Source organism: Archocentrus centrarchus, unplaced genomic scaffold (genome assembly GCF_007364275.1).
Source record: "Archocentrus centrarchus isolate MPI-CPG fArcCen1 unplaced genomic scaffold, fArcCen1 scaffold_37_ctg1, whole genome shotgun sequence".
Lineage (NCBI taxonomy): Eukaryota > Metazoa > Chordata > Actinopteri > Cichliformes > Cichlidae > Archocentrus > Archocentrus centrarchus.
In genome coordinates this window covers 911,898-935,467 of record NW_022060264.1, presented here as the reverse complement: position 1 = coordinate 935,467, position 23,570 = coordinate 911,898, and the positions used below count along the sequence as shown (strand labels likewise).

Below are 23,570 nucleotides of genomic sequence, written 5' to 3'. Positions count from 1 at the left end.
AAAAGATGGACTTAGCCACAGTGACACCTCCCATTGGCTTCTAAAGCCCCATTTTGAAGAGCTGATTGTTTCACATGTGGCACACAAGGTGTTGCTCTGATTTGTATAACCATGTGCTCAATGGCGAACAACTTGCTAGTCCCACCTCATAAGCCAAAGAGTGTATCCTGGGTAGTCCTCTTATGTGGTACTCTTTCCGCCCCCTGGTGGTCATTGGCTTCACTTTTCTGACTTAGAAGCTATGCCCACTTTTTATGCTGTCTATGGTAGGAAGAAATCAAAATTTCAGTTGGCACAGCACTGGTCTTCATTAACTACTCTGTCCTCATTTCCAGGACGCCCCTTCACTGTGCTGCGTCCTGTAACAACGTTCAGATCTGTAAGTTCCTTGTCGAGTCTGGGGCAGCTGTATTTGCCACGACATACAGTGACATGCAGACAGCTGCTGACAAGTGTGAGGAGATGGAAGATGGATATGCCCAGTGCTCCCAGTTCCTCTATGGTGAGACAAAACTGAGTTGGTTGCGATCAGTGAATTAATTTTGGAAAAGTTTTCTAGAGCCCATCGGGACATTTCAGAAGTTCTGGGGAGGTTCCAGGATATCCAGTGAATGTGGAGGGAACCTTCGCAGGGACTGCCACCACAACACAATTTATTTATTTTTGCAATCTTTTTAGGTATTTCAGTGTGCTTGAATAGATTTTAGGGTTAGGTTTTGAGGCTCAGAATCTATTTACAGTACATGTCTCATAGTTTTTGCTTGTTTTCTCATAGGCTTGACAATTCCTGAAGGGGACTTCCATAACCTCTGAGGGAATTTAAGTTGTCATGAGGAAGTTTTTTAAGGAGAAAAGAAGGATGAAGGTGTTAGATGTCTTTAACTTAACCTCTTTTTTTTAAAGTGGAATTAGTTTGGGAAACATTTAAGGCTTCACGGGTGGACAGGTGGAGTTTTGGGGAGTTTTTGTAACTTCCAGCAACTGCTCATGAGGTCACTGGTGTCGGCACTGATGTTTGAGGGATCTCTGAGGTTGTTTCAGGTCCACTGAAGGAGTTTCATGTGTCATTTAAGTGTTCGAGGATCACTGAATAAGAGATTGTGCTCTTAATGGCATTCTTAACCCTAGAACATGACCGTGCAGCTTTGTAATGCTATCACTAAGGTCGGGTAAATTTGACCTGATATACCCAATAAACCATTCTTCCCATCAAAATATATTTAATTACAACAATACATGGAACATTTAAGTAGTAGTTGTTTATTTCCTCCCATACAACATACCATAAAACAAAAAACCGTATCATAAAATGTTCCCTGTATAGCAGTGGACTGCTAATCTTGGTTGGTTTCATGTAAAAGATTAAAGAATCCCAGACAGTGATTCCTTTAACTTTTAACCCGTGTGTGTGTGTCTGTAGGTGTTCAGGAGAAGATGGGTGTGATGAACCACGGTGTGGTGTACGCCCTGTGGGACTACGACTCTCAGAGTGACGACGAGCTCGGATTCAGCGAGGGCGACTGCATGACGGTGCTGAGGCGGGAGGACGAGGTGGAAACTGAGTGGTGGTGGGCACGGTGCGGTGACCGCGAGGGATACATCCCCCGAAACTTTCTGGGGGTGAGCTGCCAAAATGTTCTTTTTCTTTTTGCTGATAGACCTTCTATAAACATTTCAGACTGAAGCTACTCATAACAAAATGTTCAAATGTCTGGGTTTAAGGTCACATTACACCAGCATTTAAAACTTTTTGTTAAAGCAAAAAACGACTCAGAAGAATAGAAAACTACAATTTCTTGTCTTGCTTCAATCTCCGTGTCTGTAATAAAGGATGATTTCCTGCTGCGCACAAATCGAACCGTCTCCGCTGCCAGCGTCACTCTGCCGTTACTTCAAGTTGGCCCTAAATGTCATATGCTTTAATCGGATTTCAAAACAGCTTTGTGAATCCTGTTACTCAACAGTCTTAAGTCTGACGTTTCAGCATGTTATCTTACTGGTGTTTTAATGAGAAACTGTCTATCTTTTATTCCCAGCTCTATCTGAGGATCAAGCCCAGGCAAAGGAGCCTGGCTTAACAGACGGCTCGTATCTCCTTTGGAGGAATAAACTGTTTCCACAAGAGAGGAGCAGCGCAGGAAAAAAAAAAATGTTAATGTTGCTGATTTTTAAAAAATAAATTTTAAAAAAGAAACTGTGGAAACGTTTCTGGATCTTTCATTGGATCTACGTTTGGTGTTTAAAAACCAGCCGATGGAGCGCAGAAACAGCAGCTCTCCTGCTTCCTTTAATAAGAGTTCATTTAATTCTAACAGTAACAACAGCAATAAAGAAAAAATGTAGAAAATGTTCATTCATTACTGTAGTGAACTACAAACCCTTGATTTTGTTGGGAGTTTTAGTCTGCATCAGCCTGCAGTTTTAATGTATTCAGCAAACTGTGGCTGTTGTACGGAGGCCCAGAAACACCAAGAATGCACAGGAGGTGAAAACAAAAGGATTTGTGAACACGATTATTTGTGGGAACATAATTTTGGAACAAATTTGTGGATTGTGCAAACTAGAAGTGGGAAGCTTTATTTTAACAATACAGTGCCCACAATGATGATGGTGTCTTTATATATTCAATGATAACTGATATTCATAATATCTTTGTAAGAAGAAAAAAAACTTCTGTTCAGATTAGTTGTGAAATCCATTTAGAGCGTGTGTGTATGAACAAATCTGTGTGTAAACCACGCGTACAAACGTTTCACACAAATGATTGATCAATAATTTAATATTTGAATGTTTGTACAAATTTAATGGATACAAATGATAAAGGTCCACTAATACTGCTACTAAATGATAATTATAATTCCTTTCTGCCTTTATTTAGTTTTCCAAACTGATAAAGTTTTCCATCATTTCTTACTATCCCACACGTGCTGTAGAAACCCACAAATAGGAACATTTTGGGTTAACTTGGCGAGTTCATGGCCAGCTTTGTGTGACCATTTGTCCACACTGCCAGTGTTAGGGTAAGATAAGGGAAAGATACCCCAGGTCTGCTGAACTAGCTTTGCAGTACAGCACCCAGCTCAGGACCCCCCGGCTCAGAGTAGTGTGACTAAAGTGTGGTTCTTTAATGCTTCCTCGGTCCCATAGAGGATATTCTCCACACGGCGAGGAGAAACACTTGTTCTGAAAGTTTGTTGCAAAAGTCATTTTTATTTATCTGCAGCTCAGTTTGTCAGAGTGGAACAGAAATTATAAATGACTAATCAGTGAAAACTTTAATATGGAATCTCAGGTCCACTTGTTCTGTGTTGAGCTGCAAAAGACGACCATGATATGTGGAAGATGGGAGTTGTTTGTGTTGGTACTAACCTCAAGAAGGTTGATTTTTCAAAATAAGATGACACAGACTGACAGGCAGATATTCTGGAAGTTGCATTTTTCACTGTTACTGTTTATTTCTCAGTAAGAGGGACAGTCAGGAAAACTAATAAAGTCACACCTTAACATTTAAATGTTCAGCTTTAGCGTTTGTGTGAGATCATCTCACACGTCGACCTTTCAGCACAGCCTCCGTGGTGCATCGTACTGCGGGACCGGTGACGAGCAGGATCGTGACAAAGTGCAAAATCAACAGTAACTCCATTTAACAGTAAGTAAGTAAATGCTACACAGGATCAAGGAAAGTACATTCAATATTTAGCTTTACAATTGCACAGAACCTCTGAAAAATGAAGTTAAAAACTGCATAAGCACTCCACCATGTGTGTTATACTTGAAATGAAGTTTTTTTTTTTTGCCACTCAAAGAGCATGCAGGTTATGTTTAGCTGCAAAAAGCTGCCGGTACATAAGATCTACAAACCTCTAACATAGACACTATATATGAACAAAGAATTGGAGCAAAGTGGAAACTTGGTAGCAAATATTCCTGCGTTTGTTAATGCCAACAAACTGTAAGACTGCAAACAGTAGAAAATCAAAGCTTCTTCAAAAAGAAACCATCATCTTTTGGAGGGAAAAGGAACCTTTTTCACTCCTGACTTCAAAATCAAAAACTAAAACCCTTTTGGTGCAGGTGACGAGTATTTTTTTAAAGTTGTGAACACAAACGAGTACCATGTAATCTCAAATTAAAAGAAAAAAAAAGCAAAACCATTCAAATATCACAAGGAGTCAACCGGTCAGTAAAACACAGACCAGACTCTGCACCACTTAGCAGGCCAACATGCTGGCTAAGCAAGATAACGTACTAGTCAGCTGTGTGTGAACATGCCAGTGGTATAATGCACATTAACCATTGTCTACCTGACACCTGTACTCCGTACTGTTAGCTGCAAACCAGCCAACAGCCCCCCCCCCCCCCCCCCGCCAAAATTATGTAGCCAAGACCACTGATGCTGAGGCCTATATGATGTTCCATACCCAGCTTCATAACTTTATGAATGTTATGAATACATCATCCTGGTAATATATTGCATGCAGCTATATACATTGGTGTGAATGTAATTTTGTCTGTGGACAGAGATATACTTGCTTTTATCTTTGTGTGTGTGTGTGTGTGTGTGTGTGTGTGTAACTGCTGCCTGGTTCCATGTGGAGCACCTGTTGTGTATATCCTGTGTATGTGTATGCAAGATGCAACAGATACATGTGACAGTGTTAGAGGCATTATGGGATGTGCCAGGATGAATATGCATGTAAGCAGCATCGAAAGTGCTGCATTTTTTATTAAGCTCACAGACTTAGAAATGGATATTTAAGGCTAAAATACTATTGGATATTCACTGGGAACTACGGCACTACCACCCTACTCTGCTGTCAAACGACTGCATTTTCCTGGCAGAGCTGGACTGACTTTAATCTTAATTCATTTCCAAAAGAGATCCACACCAAACGTTTTGCCAGCTCTGGCTGCTTCGGGGCTGCACGTCTCTCCTCTGACTGCAGGACGTGTTATCGCTGCCACGCCCAGAACCTCAGAACTGTTCCTGTTCTGTGACGGCTACCTAAACTCCACTGTTCAAAAACTTCACCATTATAACATTAAGTAAATTAAATTTCAGCTATATCAATCTGTCCATCTTTATATGTAGGAAGCAGTGAGAGTCTATTTCACCTGCTTTGGTGCAAATCAGCGTGATTTGCACTGGAAAGGCTGCTGAAAAAGGGAATGGTTTTGAAAGTCATGACCGTCCCAACTCCAGAGCAAATCTGCCATTAATGTGTTACTGCTGCCATCCAGTGATGACCACAGCTGATCAGAGTCAGTCTCTGGTTTACATGGAAACCTATAAAAACTAACTCAATCAGACACTCGAATCTTTATGCTCAGTGGAAGGACTTCTTTCCACAATAAAATGCAGTCTTAACGGTTATATATATAGTGCACTGTCAATTAACATAAAAGCTTCATAGCAAGTATTTGAACAGCTACATTTTCAGCAGCTGGTTGTTCATATGAAAATTAGAAACAAGTATATCTCTGCTGAACTCAGCGACTAATCGGGCGGCCAGCTTTTAAAACCCACAGGTGTGACTGACTCTGCATGAAAACTGCAGCTACCTTTTTAAGGCTGTTTCTGTGAGGATTTGATGGTTTGCTTTTCTGTATTGTTGTTGCTCTTTTCTGTTCAGTGTGCCATCAGAGATGTAAGAAATAACCAGCAGCACCAAAGCAGTTGTCACTGTGCTCTTCACACACACTGAGTGGTCTTTCAGAACTGATCAGCCAGAACCACCTGTACACAGTAAACAGGTGATCATTTGAAAACACAAATTACTAGTTTGCCTGGCGATGTTGTTGGATAATGACGCCTAACTCTCCCAGTGCTTTGTGAAAAATCCCCAAGTTTGAATTTCAAAGGTTAAACCATGGAAAAACTACTGTCTGAAATGTTTGACATCATAAGCAGACCCCCTAGAAAGGCATCCGCCTTATGAAAAGAAACTAAATGTGCTTCTAAATATAATCTTCCCTCATCAAATTTCCTGTTGAGTCTAAACGTGCAAGCATGAGGAAGAAGAGAGGTCAATCCGTCCTGCACATAAAGAGAGGACGGCTATACCTTCACCCCTCATCAAAGATGAGTAAGCACTATTCTTGCTTTGAAAACTCTTCATCAAATCCCCCCAAAATAATCCTGCTGTCTTATCATGACAGCTGCACTGATAAAAGGGACGTCTTAAATCAATCTGTGGCAAAACATCAGATTAACCATTCAGGCTTAAGTCCACTGAGGTCACCCAGCTTTAACTCAAGACACGAATGTCTGCTGGAAGAGAGACGATGAAGACGGACTTTCTGACATCGCAGCAGGAGCGGATGAGGGCAGAAATTATGGATCAAGGACAGGTGGGACATTACGCCAACATGAGGTGTGTGGCTAAATCTGATCAGAGGACTGATCAGCAGTCACTGTTCTCACCACCTCAACATCTCTTAGTCTGATGATGGAGAACTTTTTAATAATCCTGGTTCTGGTTCTGGTCGTGATTCTGGGAAGGGGGCAGCAGGCGGGTGACGTGGCCGATGCCTTTGGTGACACCCTCCCTGAAGAGCAGCTTGGCGCCCAGGCGCAGGTACTCGGGGTGTTTGATGAAGCGGAAACGAACGACAGCTCTCTCGCCAGTACGCAGCTCATCCTGCAGCAGATATTTGAGGTTACATGCTGTGCATACACACAAGCTTGAGAACCAGTAATATGTTCTCTGATTTCACCAACCTTTCCATGAAGGCACTCCACGGTGGCCGTCTGCCTGACATTACCAACGTGTACAGTGACCTGTGACCCTCGACGGAAGGTCTTGGCATGGAAGAGCAGGACGATGGCAGCTTCAAACTGACAGCAGATGGTTGGGTTCATCTTGGGGCTGACCATCACCATGCCCTGTAATACCAACGACACAACCACAGGCTGATATCAGCAGCACGGTTCTAGAGTATCTGCAGGTCTTAAAGGTCTCAAAAAGCACTTCATTTCATTTCTTCAAAGCAGTCTTTTAGCCACTAATATGCATCCTTTTAAAAACACATTCATATCTTCCTACATGTTGGTTGTGCTCTCTCAGAAATTAAGGAATAATATGCCCTCCTTCAAATACACAAGTAGGTACGTGAACAACAACACTGGCTTCACACCCATCAGCACAAACAAGTGTATCAGCAACTGAAACATTATGTGGATGGACGATACAAGGCTGCATCATTTCTCAGAAGTCCTGTTTTGACCACTTGCATGATGGTGTCTGTAGTTTCACCACTGACCTCAAACTTGTGCAGAGGGCAAATCTGGGAATTTCTGCTCTGACTGGGGAGTCATCTAACAACAGCAGCTGTGCTGAAAGGTCAGTGTGCAAATTTAAATGAGGTAAAGTTGTTAAATTTTAGAGGCAGTCAGAATTATATCATAAGACAAAAGACCCCTGAGCATAGACTAAGGCAGGGTTACACTTGACTGAGCACATGGACAGCTGCTATAACTCTTTGATGGCCACCTGTAGTTGGTAAAGGTCCAAAAAAGGTTTGCATAGTTTTTGTTGTCGATTCTTGCAGGAACACTGGAACAATTTTTGACTGGTGTCTGTCCTTTCTAACTATAGAGATCTTTTCCTCAACACATTTACAGCAGCAGGAGAGAAAAGGGACAAAATACTCAGTGAGTATTTTTAGCACAAAGCTTCTTGTCTGTGTTTCAGTTTCACCGAGAAACGCTCATGAGAAATAAAACACCTTTAATGACTAGAAAGAGTAAAACCATGAAGGTCGATTGCGATCTGTGTTGATCGCAGAGTGTGAATGTGACCCGCTAACTCCCAGCAAACAGAACAAAAACGCAGACATGCATGAATTTGTATAAGTTAAATAAAAAAAATGTGACCCCAGCTTTGAATCGCCTCCCACATGCTTGCATGTCTTTAGGTGACCTCTGACCTTGCGCAGTAGCGAACGATCAAAGTTTCCCAAAGCCAGTGTGGCGGCCTGTCCAGCCCTCAGCACCCTGCAGGCAGAGCGGTTCCTCTGGATGCTGCCCACCTTCAGACGCAGAAAACGGCCCTCATCAGTTGGACCCACCACCAGCCGCTCGCCCTCCCTGCACACTCCACTGAAACACACACAATGTTCTTACTGCAATGCATCGAGCTTCACCTGACTAGAAAGACCTGCTCTGTGTCCAATCAAGGACCAGAGGCAGAACTTTTAAAGCCAAAGAAAAAGCTGCAACATATTAGATCCTGTTAGAAAAATTATGAAGGTGTCTTCCTGTGAATAATATCAGCAACCAACAAAGGAGAGCATGCTTCCTCACCTGTACAGTGTTCCTCCAACCACAGTCCCAACATCAGGAACGGAGTAGATCTCATCAACCTTCAAACAGATAACACTGAATATCAGTCACACATACATGTCACATTCTTCACCATACATTTTTTGTTAAGTAGTTGCGGCACAATGAAGGGTGGTGATAACACTGTGCGTGCACTTGTAGTACTGATGTTGTGGCGAGACACGTTAGACGTAGTTATTAGAGAAAAGTGAGAATAAAACTGGGGCATAGTTAAGTTTAGGATAGAGTTGCATTAAGTTTAAAGTCCTGCTGCACTGTTGCCTCACAGCTAGAAGGTCTGGGTTCGAATCCACCTTGGCCTTCCTGTGGGAGTTTGCATGTTCTCCCCGGGTTTGTGTGGGTTTTCTCCGGCTACTCTGGTTTCCTCCTACAGTCCAAACACATGCAGTTACTGGAGTTAGGTTAATTAGTGATTCTAAATTGCCCATAGGTGTGAATGGTTGTTTGTCTCTCTGCGTTAGCCCTGCGACAGGCTGGTGACCTGTGTCATAGGCTCCAGCCCCCTCGTGACCCTGAACAGGATAAGAGGATGGATGGATGGTTAGTCTAATTTTTCCCCCTTATTTAGTCGGCTTTGAAATTGCCAGGAACATCCCTAGTTTAAAGTAAATCTCAGGGAAATTCAATTCAATTTTATTTTATTTTATTTATAGAGCACCAAATTGCAACAGTCGCATCCAGGTGAAATTAATTTAAGCCAATGTTACGTGAGCAGAAGTGATGGAAAGAAGCAACTGTGCGTTTGTGGCTTTGTGTACCTGAAACTCAGTGAGCTGCTGCATCAGCTCTTCCTGCTCCTTGCTGTTGCTCAGTGGAGGAAGGATGTTCAGAAAAACCTTCAGGAGGTCCAGACTTTCACCAGACACACTGGACAGGGTGAAGATGGGCGTAATGCTACACACACACACACACACACACATGCAAAAAGTGAAAATTCTATTAACGGGTGTAGTATTTTTCCACTGTGTACATAACACCTTAATGATTACCCCACTGTTTCCAGCTAAGTCCGTTTACAGAGCTGTGATGTCACCATTGTATTACGGGGCCGCTGTTCACACAAGTCCGAGCTGATAATGGAATATATGGAGACATTAGGAACTCAGAGAAATGAGCTGCTATGTTGTGAAAAGCCACATCTGCACACATGACCGGAATGGAAGACCTTTACAGACTGGAGGGAGATTTTTGGGATTTCCAGATTGGAAGCAGCAACAAGGAGCTGCATCATCATACTGGGAAGTTATAATTATAGCATATTTAGGCTGCATTACACACCTTAGGCAGGTATGCTGGCTGTAGCTACAGGGCAGAACAGCTAAAATCAAAGAAATTCTTTATCCTTTCGCTTTAAAACAGTTTCCGATACGTGACAGTGTGATCCTGACTCGGGGTTATTGTTAGACGGCAGGCACACATCCAGCTGTCACATGGTTACAGGCTGAAGGCTGCTGCAACATAGCTAACACAAAGAAAATCTTTATGCTTTTGTTTTAGGAAAACCAGCTTCTGAAATGCGGCAGTTACACTTCAGGCACACAGAAACTGTTGTGGCTGCCTCGGACCTGCTGCTGCTGCACTAAACACTCTGTGTTTAATAAAACACATGAAGCTTCTTTTAAAATTTTTGTGCAACTACAAGGTAGAACATGTAAGGATATTATTTTTGCATGAACACAAACATGGCGGCGACTGCCCAGAATGCAATTCAATTCCCAAAGACCAGGAAAATGTTGCCTTCATCTACAGAATATTTGCCATCATTATGTCAACATCACCAGTTCACATGGAAACTATCTGATGTGTCACACCAATCCTGCTCCTCCTGCAGCAGGTGGAAACTGTTCTGCGCTCTGACCTTCACCTATCAGTTCTGCAGCACTATATACTGATGGATACACTGTAGTAATACTAGTGTCCACAATGCAGACTGACTGATCAGTAGTATTTTTACCTACCATGTGGACTGGGTGAAGTGCTGTGCTGCGGTCACAGCATCGTCAGGGTTCATCACGACCATGGGCACCTTGTTGCAGCCCGGCTGCTTCAGGAGTCGTTCCAGTTGCCGGGCCGTGCGCTCCACGGTGCCTCGGGAACAGAGATCCACTTTACTGACCACAATGAAGATAGGAACTTTGAGCGCCATAGCCAGGCCCAGGTGCTCCCGTGTTGTACCAGCTGGATGGAGGAGAGGAACACAAAACACTCAAAGTGGTCTTGTGTCACATGTTTTGTGATCTGAGGAGAAATGTAAATGTAGCTAACACTCCCTCTCCCTGCTCACCAGATAAAAGGTATGAATTTAAAAAGAGGTGCTGCAGGTCCAAGTGAGCGCAATACTATCAGAGTTTATAATATTGAAACTGGATCCACAGTTACTACTAAACTTCTGATGACTCCAGCTTCTCTAATCTGAGAGCTTTACTGTATTTAATTTGATAAACTAATAAATAGTTTATCAAATAGTGAATCCTGATATCACAGCATCCTTTCCTTACTCACGCACACGCTAACTCAGGGTGAACATATTCAGAGCTGATTGAACTGACTCTGATCAGCTGTTCTGGAACAGGAAACTCTGTTTCTAAACTCAGTTTGTTGAACATGCTTCCTGGAATAGGGCCCCAGAAAACTACTTGTGTGTTTATAGCTGCTTGGTCGAGTCAGCTGGAGAACTATGAGAGAGACTCGATTTGATTGTTGAGCTCCTCAGAGCTCATTCTACTTTGTTTGTTATGCACGAGTTGTGCTGTTAAATAATCAGACTGAAACTAGCAGAAAAACTAACTCCTAGGCCACATCTTCATCTGTACAGTAAACGCAACTGCAACAGGCTGTCAGCTGGGATAGGCTCCAGCCCCCCCGCGACCCTGAACAGGATAAGCAGAAGAGGATGGATGGATGGATGGATGGATGGATGGAATTTTGATCTCTCAGACATGGCAGAGACACAGTGGTTAGCTCTGTCACCTCACAGTGTTCTTGGTAGACCTGGGAGATCATATGTTCTCCCTTTGACTGCTTGGGTTAATTGTGGTTCTAAATTGGCCCCAGGTGTATATGTGCGAGTGCGTGGTTGTCTGTCTCTGTGTTGACCCTGTGATGGACTGGGAATCTTCTCTGAGGTCTACCCTTCCTCTCATCCTGTGACAGCTAGGAAACAATTCAACAACGGACAAAAAACAAATCACAGCTGCATTGTTGTGATTTGAGCTGAACTCTTATTTGGACATTTAAAAAATAACAAATGTGATCAGTAAATTATTGCAGAATAATGTGATGCTAAACTAATTAAATTAATAATAATAATAATAATAATAATGTGATGAAGCACCTAGATGTTTTAGATAAAAAAACACACCCTACTCACCAATGCCTGTGTTGGCGCTCACCACCAGCATGGCAAAGTCGGGGCAATAGCTGGTGAGGCCGAAGATGGTGGTCTTCAGGTACTTGTGGTGTCCTGCTAGGTCGATGAAGGTGATCATCTTGGAAGAGCTTTCGCAGATCTCCTCAGCTGTCCGAGACTCGCTGTAATTCACAACCTTTCGCAGGTAAAATACAAGACAGGCTGCACTGAAGGACAGAACTTCTGTAATAATTAGGGATGTCCTGAGCCAATCACTAGATGACTGATCAAAATAGAGCATGCCCTTTGCTGTGTTTGTTTCTACCGTCTGAACTCTGTCAGGGATTGTTTGCAAAGCAGCCATGGAAGCAACAATCGCAACAGAGTGAGACATCTTTTTTCCTCTAGCCGACAACCCTTCAGCATTTTGCTTAGAAAGCTTACTAAGAATAAACATGCCAAATTTGAAATGGTGCAGTTTCTGTATCTGACATACTGTATTTAAGATACGTGTAAGTTCAGACTCACTTCTGGAAAAGCCAATACATGATTTAGAAGCAAACATCGTGTTTTTACAACGTACCAGTGGATTAAACAATAAGAAAATCTATATAATCTACAACATACAATCATGACCAAAGAAATTAATTAGTCAATAACTAATATGAGATATACAGTTATGCTCAAAAGTTTACATACACTCGTCACTGGCATAAATGTCACAGTAAGTTTGGGTTTTTAATGATTTATTTGAACTCTTCTTTCTCCAGGGTGGAATTACTGCACAGCGCACATCTTTAATGACTTTAAAAACAAAAACTGGGTGCACAAATTTGAATTTATTTTGGATTTTCTCTGATCCACACAGATACTCCCCTCCAAAAGTATTAGCCCAGTGAGGCCAAACCCTTTCTTTTTACTGTAGACTGAAAACATTTGAGTTTGACATTAAAAGATGAATACAGTGATCCCTCACCCTTCCAGAGACCCCCGCGATAGGTGAAAATCCACGAAGCAGCGACGTTATATTTACTATATATTTATTTTATTATTTATATACATTTTAAGGCTTTATAAACCCTTCCCACACTCCTATAGGCCTTTCCCACTCTCTTGCTACTACTTGAATGATGAAGATGATGAATTAGAATTAGCAATATTTTTTTAGAAATCTGCGATACAGTGAAAGCACAATAAGTGAACCGACTGTATGAGACAACAGATCAACTACGGATGAAAAACAAGGAACGGTGAAGCTGAGAGAAGATGGAAAAATCAATCAGAGACATTGAACAAACATCGGTCACAGCCAGTACAACCATGTGGAACGTCCTGAAGAAGAAAGTCGTCACTGGTGTACTAAGTTACAGATGTGGAACAGGTAGCAACACTGCAAGTGCTGCAAAAGTTGTCAGTGGGTCAGGATTTGTAACTAAATATTAAGTTTTATTCTTATTATGTCTTATTCACTTTATTTTAAGTTAATCTGTTCCAATACTTTTGCTCACAAAAACAAGACCCATCACTGATGGGGATATCCTCCCACTCAGCTCTTTGTGGTTTTGGAGTCTATAGATCAGAGGGTAAAACCTCACGAATAGACAGATGGTATGATGACAATATCCTCCGCTTTATTTTGCGTGGATAGATAAATATGGGTGGGTTCAGACAAAAGGTGCCATCTTCTGAATTGTGAATCATATCCAGAGGTAAATACCCGGAAATAAAAGCTGGAATGCTGATCGTTCGTCTCATATTGATTTTTTGATGTCTAACCCAAATGTTTTCAGTCTACAGCAAAACTAAAGCGATTGGTCTCACCGTTCCAGTACTTTTTGGTTAAATGTCTCTTAGCACGTTGCACCTTGACCAGAAGCTTCTGGTATCCATCAACAAGTAGCTGGCTATATATTTGACCACCTGCTTGAGAGAATTGGTAGAGTTGGTTTAAACTGGCTGGTTTCATGGTGTAACATGGCTTTTTAACCCTAGTCCACAAATTTTCAATAGGGTTGAGGTCAGGGCTTTGGGAAGGCCGATCCTTGAAGCTTGGCGTTAGCCTGCTTCATCCATTCCAAAACCAATTTTGATGTGTTTGGGATCACCGTCCTGATGAAACGCCTAATTCTAAGTTTCAACGGTCTGTTTATTTGCTGTGAAGTTGAAGAATTTGGAGGTAGTCCTCCGTTGTCATTATTACAGCCACTTTGTGCAATGTACCTGTACCACTGGCAGCAAAAGAACCCCAGAGCATGATGCTACTACCACCATGCTTGACAGTTGGTGCAGTGTTTTTAGGTTTGAAAGCCTCACCTTAAAGCATAGGTTATGGTTCTGTAAATATGTCCAACTGCATACACATTTCTGTTTGAACCGTGAACAGAGAGGTGTTTTCACCCATCACAAATGTGCTCGTGTGCGAGTCCTCCAAAATCCTAACTGCACTTCACTGACTGTTTGACAAGTGGACCCGAATAGGAAAATGGAGTTCACCAGCAACAGGAGAAGCACGAAACAAACATTAAAGATAAAAAATTACTGCAGTGGAAACTTTTCATTGTTTACAACACCCGGTTCCACTTCAGCTCTTTGTATGTTATAACTTTGCTCTTCTCTGGCTGACAGACCGACAAAAGCACAAGCACGAGTAGCCCATAATACAACCAATTAAAATGACCGCTCCCAGCCGCTAGGAGTCCCCCCTCCTACTACGGGGGTGTACCTACTTTCCACTATAACCACACCCTTTGAGTCAACTGCAGTGAGTGTCACCAAGAGACGGTGCTTTCTTCACAAACACTTTGACTTCTATAGTTTCAAACTGTTTTGATAGCTTTTATGCTTAAACATGTTCTCCTACTGAAATATAAAAACTAAGTTTTGAAAATGTAAAATAGATGAATAACACTTTAGTCAGTTTGACCATTCTGACATTTTTCACTGTAAACCATTGCCATTTAATATAATAAGTACATACAATTTAAAAGAAAATTAAATAAAGAAATCTTTTTCACACAAATTTCCTCATACTGCAGATCCAAACGTAGACGTGCAGGTTATATCTGATACTGGGACACCCTAATTTTTAATTTATTGTTTCCTGAGAAGTTACTTGTTCAGTCCTGCATTTTTCTGCTAGGTTACAACTTAATATTTTGATTTATCCTATAAATTTCTTCAAACTTTCACGTTGTGCAAAAGTCTTGAACCACAATTACTTCATTATGTTTTGCATGAGGAGAAGCCAGACTTTCACCTACTGTAATTTTGTAGTGTTCTCCAGGCTGGAATGAGTGAGGAATGAGGACCCAAGCGCAGACAGAGGGATGAACTTAAAGCGCGCCTTTACTAGGCTCAAACTGGAATACAATAACTAGCAAAGCAAAAGGAACAGAAAGCTAGAACTATAATGAACTAAACTGGGAGCTGAGGCGACGGGTAAACCTGACTGACAGGAGGGGAAGAAAAGGTGAACAGAATGACACGAATGAGACAAGAGGAAGTAAGACAAAACACAAGGGACACCACACATGAGACTGTCAAAATAAAACAGGAAGTGAGAAGACAGGGAAACAGAAACTCAAATTTGACACCGCAGACAGACACAAGAGAGGAACACTAAGGGGGAAAACACAGGGAGACACTTTCAAAATTATTCTTTGGACATCGGCTGCTTTTAAATTCATTTTTAATCCAGTCTTTGCACCAGGAGAGGAATGTGGGGTGGTGGGGGTGTTTGTTAAGCCACTGAACAATGAACTATGAATTATGCATTTTAGTTGGAGATTGTGTCAAATTTATCAGCACAGGAAAGTCTCAAACATGCTGCCTATGCAGCAAAAGCATGCCTGGATAGAAAAACACACAATGGAACAGTATCAGTCTGACTGGCCTCCCAGAGCCCAGACTGCACTGTGGGATCATCGTGACAGAGAACAGAGCAAAAGGCAGAAACATCCAAAGAAGAGCTTTTCAAATTTACTTTTTGTTTAAAAACATTTTATATGTTACAGAAAGGGTCAACATTGTGATTTTGTTTTTTAAACAAATTAAAATGTATGAATATATATTTGCTGTAAGTGAATGCACTTCTATTATCACTGTTCCTCCTGGTAGATACACAAGACATTTCCTAAATGCTGCTTAGGGGAGTTACCACTCGTGTTCGCATTGCCCACATCACAAGTGTGGGATCTCATTACGGTCAAGGATGGGCCACAGACCCCGCCATCATCGAGGACCAGCTGGTCATTTTGATTGTCTGTGCCTGTATTTCTGACACTGACAGCCCTCTCTGCAGGTTGATGGGCAGTCCGTGAATGCCTGCGAGCTGTCGTCATGCTGCCCCCTACAGCATCAAACAAGCATTTCTCCTCCAAACATACTTCTTGTCACTGAGTTTCTAGTGCAGGCCTGAGCCTTGGTGGATCCCGGGTTGTTCCTGAACATCCTATCATATCATGTATTCTATTCTACTCTGGAAAAAGAACAGTTCAAAGAAATCATTAAAAGCCCCAAATTACTATGGCATACTCATAACTGTGGCTAATATCCTAAGTGTCCCCGTGATTACCTCTCCTTTGCTGTTGAAGCCCAAGATCTCAAAGCTGATACTGGAGGTGCGTCCAGTCTGGATCTCATGCAGATGTCTGAAGAGGTTGAGTCGCGCACGGCCTCGCCCATTGTCCAACTCGCCTTGTGTCAGGACACCCAACAAAGTTGACTTCCCAGAGTCCACGTTCCCTAGCACTGCCACACGCAGATCCAGGAACTGTTGCAATCCAAACCAGCAAGAGGGACAATGGTATCATATTTTCATATTCTATAAAACAACACTGTTGTTGGGGTATTTTGACACCTGTGTTGTTTGGTCTTTGGACTCTTTTTCTTCTACCACGTGTACCAAACAGACTCTTACCTGCTGATCATCGGGAACTTTCCGAATCAGGACTTCTGCAATTTTGCGGGTGTTCCTGTCTGAGTCGTAGTCCACCTCCCTCTCTCGGAGGAGAGTGATGTCGGCCCCGACTCTGAAGACAAAGAAAAAGACTAATGTTTAAACTTTTCAGTTTTCATTTAGTTTCCACTGATCCTTTTTATGAGTAAAGCAGTGTTTTTATTTCTCACCTCCCAGTTCTCACCATGTTTCTCAGGAGCTGGATAAGTGTTACATTTATTATGCAGTAACAAAACTCAGAGATAGATGTGCTGGTCTATGTTTTCAATGACAGGTGTCCCGACACAGGCCGACAGCTGTAGCCAATCACCATCTGCTCTGTAAATGAACTTCTTGGCCATGTTTGTGCTGTTAGTGCCTTTTGGAGCATCTGACAAATATGGCCTGCTGAGTGGCTAACATTTTATCGGTCTGTTCATTAGTGCTAATCATCAGACATGCGTGTCTGTCTGTTGCACTGATAAATGTTATAGATGCATCTTGCTAGGCTTAGCAGATACTTAGCACACCACCCTCACATCCAATGGAGTCCAAAACCAACAGGTGATGTCAGAGTGAAGGCACCTCATCATGACTGTAGAAATGACCTACTTCTCTGCCATCTTCTTTAAAGTGCTGAGCGAGGCCTTCATGTCAGCCTCCGTCAGGCCGACCAGCAGGCCATTGTCTTCCACTCCGATCTGGTAGACGGCCTCGCCGCGGCCCTCCTGCAGACGCCACTTCAGCTGCGTGGCCAGATGCTCAAAGCGATACTGGGTGGGGTTGACCAGCTTCAACTACAGCATGAAAGACAGATAATGGTAGAGCAGTTCAAACAGAGCACTACCTGCACTGTGGTGAAATGATCGAAGCTACAGCTATTTTAAATCTAGGAACTTAGAAACTGAAGCATTTCATTATTTTAAACTTAATTAGAGGTTCACCAAGATGTAACATGAAGGCCTATATCTAATAATGACTTTCACTTTCTCACTTTATTGATTGTTTTGTCAACAAACTATTATAAACTCGTAAAAATGTCTTCTACATTTTGCCAGAGCCTGAACTGACATCTCCTGAAGTCGTATTCTGTCTGGGCAAAAATCAAAAGCCAGTGCCAAAGACTCAGCACAAAACACCCAACATACCCCACAGATGTGCTAAACAGCAGAATCTGAGCAAATATCTCCAGCACATAACACAAATAAATATTTCCATCCCATAAACATAACTGTGACGAAGATATGGACTGGCGGGAAACATCAGTAGAGAAAATTTCAACGATGTATGTGTAACCTTCAACCCCAGCACAGACATACAGTGTGTTACAGTCTGGCTTACCATAATAATCCCATAAACATATGACTGAGATACAAAATCTGATGTTTGTAAGAGCGCACCAATCACTGTTGAGCTTAGGAAAAGGATGCCTTGAGCAGCAGGTTACACTGGGACAAAAACAGGGTTTCTGCTGGTTCCTTAAGTTTATTTCAAGACTTTTAAGATATTTTAAGAGCTTAAAGGAAAAACCTCTAATCAGACTATACAACATTTAACTAAAAGTTCCACCACGGGGTGACGGTGTTTGTTGACCAAGTTTTAGCCCAAAGCTGAATAAAAAGTTAACAAAAGCAATTTTTACATGATTGTTACTCAGTTAACACCTTGATAGATAGCTATGAAGTGCTAATCACACACATCAATTGTAATATCGTCTTTTCTATTTCTATTGTCCTTTCTGAAAATCCTGAAAAAACATTATTTTAAGAGGCTGATGATATTACTGTAAGTTAACCCCAGCTAAGTTTAAGCATCTGCGATATTTTTAGTACACAAATTACAACCTTTAATATAGACGTCTTGTTAAGCATCTTATTACCTTACGGTTGCATGAATGATGCATAAAACTGCTAAAAAAAAATGTAATCATTGAAATCCTGTTTACCTGCTCAGCCAATAACTGTCCCATTATGCCCACTAATGAATCCATGTGAGTGTAATGTAAAGATCTCTGCAGTCTAAAAGAAAACAATGCCAGTTCAGCACAGTCCTTTAACCTGCAGAGCTGTGGTGCAAATCTCCTCTACATAATATCACCACAGTTATCACCAATGTTGGAAGGCTGTAAACCATTTTAATGTATAATCAGGTGTTCATTCAGTTCAGAGAGCAAAGTTATTAAAAATGCTCAAAATACATGGGATGCTAATGTTTAACACACATATAAATAACTTAAAATATAAATACATTTATCATATCATAGAAAGGTAGTCACCTTATATTCAATGTTTCCTTCTTCAGCCTGGAAACAGAACAGAGAAAGGACGGGTTAGTTACCAGCACACTGCTGTGAACAGGACGTGTCCAACTACAATACAGACGCTGTAGCCTAAAGTATGCTGACCCCCTGGCAACAGTTTATCAAGTCCACCAGGAAAGGTTTTCCCCAGAATCACCCAGAGTCAGTGTCAGAGGTCACTGTGGGCTGTTTCTGAACACAGCCACAGTGACCACAGTCAAACAGCAGGTTCTGCCTCTCATCCAGCAGCAGAATTACGTCCACAGTGTCTGAACTACATGTTTAATGATCATATTTGGCTTTCAGGTTCACGTACACTAATATAAGTTTCTCTTTGTATTTGTTTGTGGTCTTACAGTCAGATAAAAACATCCATTATCTCGTTATCCTCTAAATATCCAATCTATCAAATTTATATGCTGTAGTCTACTTACTGGAGAATAGATTAGTTTACTTTTTGTACTTTTTAAAGCTTTAGGGGCTAACCTCAAACCTTACAGGATGTAACATTTGTGCACGATCACAGTTCACCTCTAATGTATATGTTCTGGTTCTGATTCAAATCTTGTTATTGTGCTGATTTAAGTGAAACATCAGCTCTGTTTTTTGTTTGTTCCTTAAAGCTATTATTTCATCGCGGTGCTGCTGCAGATCCCTGTGGTGACACTTCAACCACCTTCTCCTGCTCTGTGCCTCTTCCAGCAAGGAGAGAGTATGAACCTGATTTCATGAATTCCTGCTGCCTGATCAGTTTCATGTGATAAATTACGCATTAATTACTATCTAACGGCTTCCTGTGTGAGCAGGAGCGGTATCTCAGCTCGGCCTGCAGTTTATCATCCTGGCACTGCGGATTTCACTACTGTATGTTTCCCCAAATGTTTCGCCTGTCGCCACATTTCTCCCACCGCGTTTCACTTTGGTCCGGTGGAGCTAAAGCGCATTAAACTCTCATAAATGACGTGAAGTAAAAATATGAAGGAAAGAACTGATGCTGATTAAGTATGACTGAATTATTCACTTATTTACTCGGTGAAGATGCGCCAGCGTCTTTGGCCTCTGCGCTTTATCACCTGTTTAAGTCCGGACTGATGAGCTGTATGTTTATACCACAGAGCTTTTAAATACCTGCTATGTCAACCCTATAAGACCATTTTCAGATAGTTAGCTGTATGCTGTAAATAAAACGTAGCAGCAATTATCCTGCGCCCGACTAGCGTCTGCTGCAGCGCCCCTGGCTAGCTGAGCGGGCTGGAGGTCCCACGTTACTCCGGGGTTAAAGCAGGGAAGCTACCTCCGGTGGTAAATACGGCGGTGGTATTTTGTTCCTGTTGTTCTTTTTGTTCCTCCTCCTCCTGCCTCGTTTGCCTCTTCTCGTTCGTGACTTTTTCGACGTTTTCCTGTCGTTATTCCCCGAGCCAGAGCCCTGTCCGTGCCTGTGGTGTCCGGGTGACACTGCACAATTTTCGGCCAAGTCCACCATGGCTGAGCTCGGAGTGTGAGCGGCGGCTCGCTGCTTGGCTCACCGCGGTCGGATAACACGCAGCGGTGCTCGGCCTGCCTGTGCGGACACCTGCAGCAGAGGATGCGCTCTCCTCAGCATCCCCAATGGTTACTCACGCTTCCGCCTGCAGCTTTCAAAATATTTCACCAGCGAGCTTCTGAAACCGGAAACCGACCTAAACTTCAAAATAAATCCATTGTTGTTTAAGTATAACGTGCTGTCTAATTTGTGTCCTGCTTGTGTCTTCCCTGACTCCTCCTAGACGCTGTCTAGTCTGGATGAAACTGCATCACTGCGCTGCCAGAGTACCGGGATGATCAGCAGCTATATGAATTTTTGGGAATTATTTTTATAACATATATTTTATGTGTAGCTGATCTCTAAACGAACAGCGACTTTATGTGTACGTTGTTGTTGTGTGTAAATACATGTTTCTAAACAGTTTTAGTGCAGTGAAATGTGTTGTGATGCACATTTGTAAACAAGTGTTCGTCAAACAGTGAAGCCAATTGTGCCTCTAATTGATTACTTTGTCTTATACAATGAATATGTAGCTTCCAAAGAAGAAGAATAAATATATGTGTTTATATTCATTTTTCTGGTTTTTATAAACAGCTGTTTTTGCCATCTGATTATATAATGAAGGTAAAAAAAAAAAAAAAAAAGAATAACATGATAAATTAATACATATCCGTGTTTTCACACGAGTGAAGCGAACAAACAAAAAACGCCCGCAGTTGTTACGCTATAGAGGCATGGCGCAAACCTACAGCATCTTGCATTTATTCAATTAAAATGACAGGTTTACTGGTGATCTGCTCAGCTCCACCTGACGTTAAAAAGCTAATGTTTTTTTTTACGTTTCGAATTATTAGATACAGAATTATTAACGTTCAGCATCTTTATGGGGGAAATATCTATGTATATCATATATATGGGGAAAGGTTTTTGATTCAGTTCAATTTTGTTTCTATAGCATCAAATCACCCCAGCAGCAGCTTTGTGACACCAAAAGAGGGCGTTGCACTGGTGCAGCTCATTATTAAACACCATGGTGACAGCTTTGAGCACTCATTTTGTCTTTATTTACTTCACTCCATTTTTACTTGAGCTTATGAAAGCACCTTGAGCCTTATATAAGTACATTTCTTTCAGTTTATTTTGTTCTGAAATCCATTCTAATCGTTCCTCTTCTGATATATCATTATTTTATCTATCTCTTCTTCCACTCTTTGATTTTTATCGAAAATGCAGCCATAGTTCCTTAAATATTGGGCAGCTTTAAGTTAAAAATGTTCCCAGTTTCTACCAAAATCCTCAGACTTTTCTTTGTTCCAAAATTCTGCTATTATCCTCTTTATGCCTGATTGAATTGCCTCATGTTTTAGAAGTGAGTTGTTTAACTTCCAATAAGACTTCCTATGCATTTTAGAAGAAGCAGAGTGTAAAGGGATAACTATGGAGAATGCACTATGATCACTTAATTGAGTTGTAATACATTAGTAGATATTTTATCAGTGTTTAGATTATCAGAGACCAACCAAAAGTCATGGTGGCATTCCTATTACTCCATGTAAAGTGTTTTGATGATATGTCCACACATTAACTAATGTTTCTAATAGTTTATAATTTTCACTGTGTGAGTTCTATATTAATAATTACTAATGTGAAGTTGCCGCTCAGCTGGTCATCAGTATTCCGTTTGTACCTGATGAGGTCAGCAGCTCGCGTCTGGGAACGTGTTCGTGACGTCACTTGGTGTGACTTCCTGTGTGCCCGGGTCCGTTCCTCTAACCGTCCGCTGCTGTGGTTGAGAAGGCCAAGTATCCGAATTACGGTCACTTTGGAAGCCTCAAAGGTAGAGAAACGATTTCAGCGTTAGTTTATAACAATGACGTGCAGATCTGGCGTCATGCTGAGTTTATATGGGACCGATACAGTCGGCTGTAAATCATCTCAGGCGACCTTTGCGCAAGTCCTTGGAACTGTGTGCTCCGAGTCTGCGCTAACTTAGCTTAGCAGTAAGCCGCTGCTTTCCGCTTTGAAGACAAACCTAAAATCTCATCACATTTATTGTGTTTTCAGTGATTTGTCATGTGCTGTCAAGTTGTCACGACGGAGTATTGCCGAAATGGCGTTTTTGCAACATGGGTAGATCAATATTTTGATACTAATGTCACAAAATCTGGGAGGGTTGTGTTTACAGTAATTAAATTACTACTACAGAATCAATACAAGTTTGTGTGCATATTGTCTTCTGTGCCGTAGCTTCGCAGTGTCATAACAGATTATTTTAAGGTGATCCCCGGGGCGCAGTTCTAGCTGTTAACATTAATGCATGACCTCTGGTGTGTGCTTTCAGCTGTAAGACGTGATGGCTGCAACACTGCGTGTACTTTACTCGGCATCAAGGCCAGGTGAGACATCCTTTCATTACTAACATGCCATGGAGGTATTCACTCAGCAGTTCAGGAAACGGGCTCCTTCTGCATTTCCTTTTTTCCTTCTCTTCCCTGTCGAGTGTTCATGCACGCAGATGTCCATACCGTTGCAGCATGTAGCTAGCTCTACAGAATGGGAGCATGAACACAGCAAATATCTGTAATTCGGAATACAATTTTTCAAATAGCTCAACAAATATCAGAGAACACAGAAACAGTTCCTGCACAGTTTAACATTGACTCTGTCTGCTAGCTAAAGGTAAAGTTGCTGTATTTCCCAGGGAGGGAAAACGTTTATAATAATGTTGTGTTATTCAGAATGTGGGTTTTATGTAAATACTAGCCAATTCATTGTACTATAGGCTAATCTAGTTAGTTTGCAGTAAATAGACTAGTTCTTATATAGCATTTTTCTACTCTAATTGAGCACTCAAAGCGCTTATACAACATGTTTGCATTCACACTCATTCATACAAGCACTTCCATATATAACTAAGCTAAGTGCTTATTATTTAACATTCACACACCAACGCTTACGTCGGAGAGCAACTTGGGGTTCAGTATCTTGCCCAAGGATACTTTGGCACGCAGCCCGGAGCAGACAGAAATCGAACCACCAACCTTCCGATTAGTAGGTGACCTGCGCTACCAGCCGAGCCGCAGTATTGTAGTACAGTTTATTGCAATGGACTGTATT

At 41.7% G+C, this 23,570-nt stretch overlaps 3 protein-coding genes across 3 annotated transcripts in view; 2 read left to right on the top strand and 1 right to left on the bottom strand.

Moving 5' to 3' along the window:
• Positions 1 to 2,193, top strand: part of LOC115776760 (apoptosis-stimulating of p53 protein 2-like) — a 36,728-nt gene extending 34,535 nt beyond the window's left edge. Inside the window, exons 16-18 of the mRNA XM_030724525.1 lie at positions 336 to 502; positions 1,421 to 1,620; positions 2,037 to 2,193. Coding sequence (XP_030580385.1) covers positions 336 to 502; positions 1,421 to 1,620; positions 2,037 to 2,078 — 409 coding nt within the window. The 3' untranslated portion in view covers positions 2,079 to 2,193. The remainder of the gene's footprint in view (positions 1 to 335; positions 503 to 1,420; positions 1,621 to 2,036) is intronic.
• A 1,149-nt stretch (positions 2,194 to 3,342) lies between these two features.
• On the bottom strand, positions 3,343 to 20,563 carry gtpbp2b (GTP binding protein 2b). Its single transcript, XM_030724580.1, has 12 exons — positions 20,223 to 20,563; positions 18,905 to 18,931; positions 17,242 to 17,426; positions 16,612 to 16,723; positions 16,267 to 16,464; positions 11,715 to 11,889; positions 10,303 to 10,522; positions 9,103 to 9,238; positions 8,306 to 8,364; positions 7,930 to 8,101; positions 6,722 to 6,886; positions 3,343 to 6,641 (listed from the first exon to the last, which is right to left on the bottom strand). The coding sequence occupies exons 1-12, from the start codon at positions 20,409 to 20,411 to the stop codon at positions 6,462 to 6,464; spliced, it is 1,818 nt and encodes a 605-aa protein (XP_030580440.1). The 5' UTR covers positions 20,412 to 20,563; the 3' UTR covers positions 3,343 to 6,461.
• A 1,604-nt stretch (positions 20,564 to 22,167) lies between these two features.
• Positions 22,168 to 23,570, top strand: part of LOC115776779 (NADH dehydrogenase [ubiquinone] iron-sulfur protein 8, mitochondrial-like) — a 17,319-nt gene continuing 15,916 nt past the window's right edge. Inside the window, exons 1-2 of the mRNA XM_030724551.1 lie at positions 22,168 to 22,290; positions 22,795 to 22,849. Of these exons, the coding sequence (XP_030580411.1) occupies positions 22,807 to 22,849 (43 nt within the window). The 5' untranslated portion in view covers positions 22,168 to 22,290; positions 22,795 to 22,806. The remainder of the gene's footprint in view (positions 22,291 to 22,794; positions 22,850 to 23,570) is intronic.

Bases quoted from the DNA above. Each gene is read 5' to 3' on its own strand.
- gtpbp2b (XM_030724580.1), bottom strand. From the start codon at position 20,411: ATGGTGGACTTGGCCGAAAATTGTGCAGTGTCACCCGGACACCACAGG. The intron at 11,890-16,266 runs GTAATCACGGGG...TACCTGCGAAAG, and splicing joins GCTTCAACAGCAAAGGAGAG to GTTGTGAATTACAGCGAGTC. The intron at 10,523-11,714 runs GTGAGTAGGGTG...TCCTCCATCCAG, and splicing joins GAGCGCCAACACAGGCATTG to CTGGTACAACACGGGAGCAC.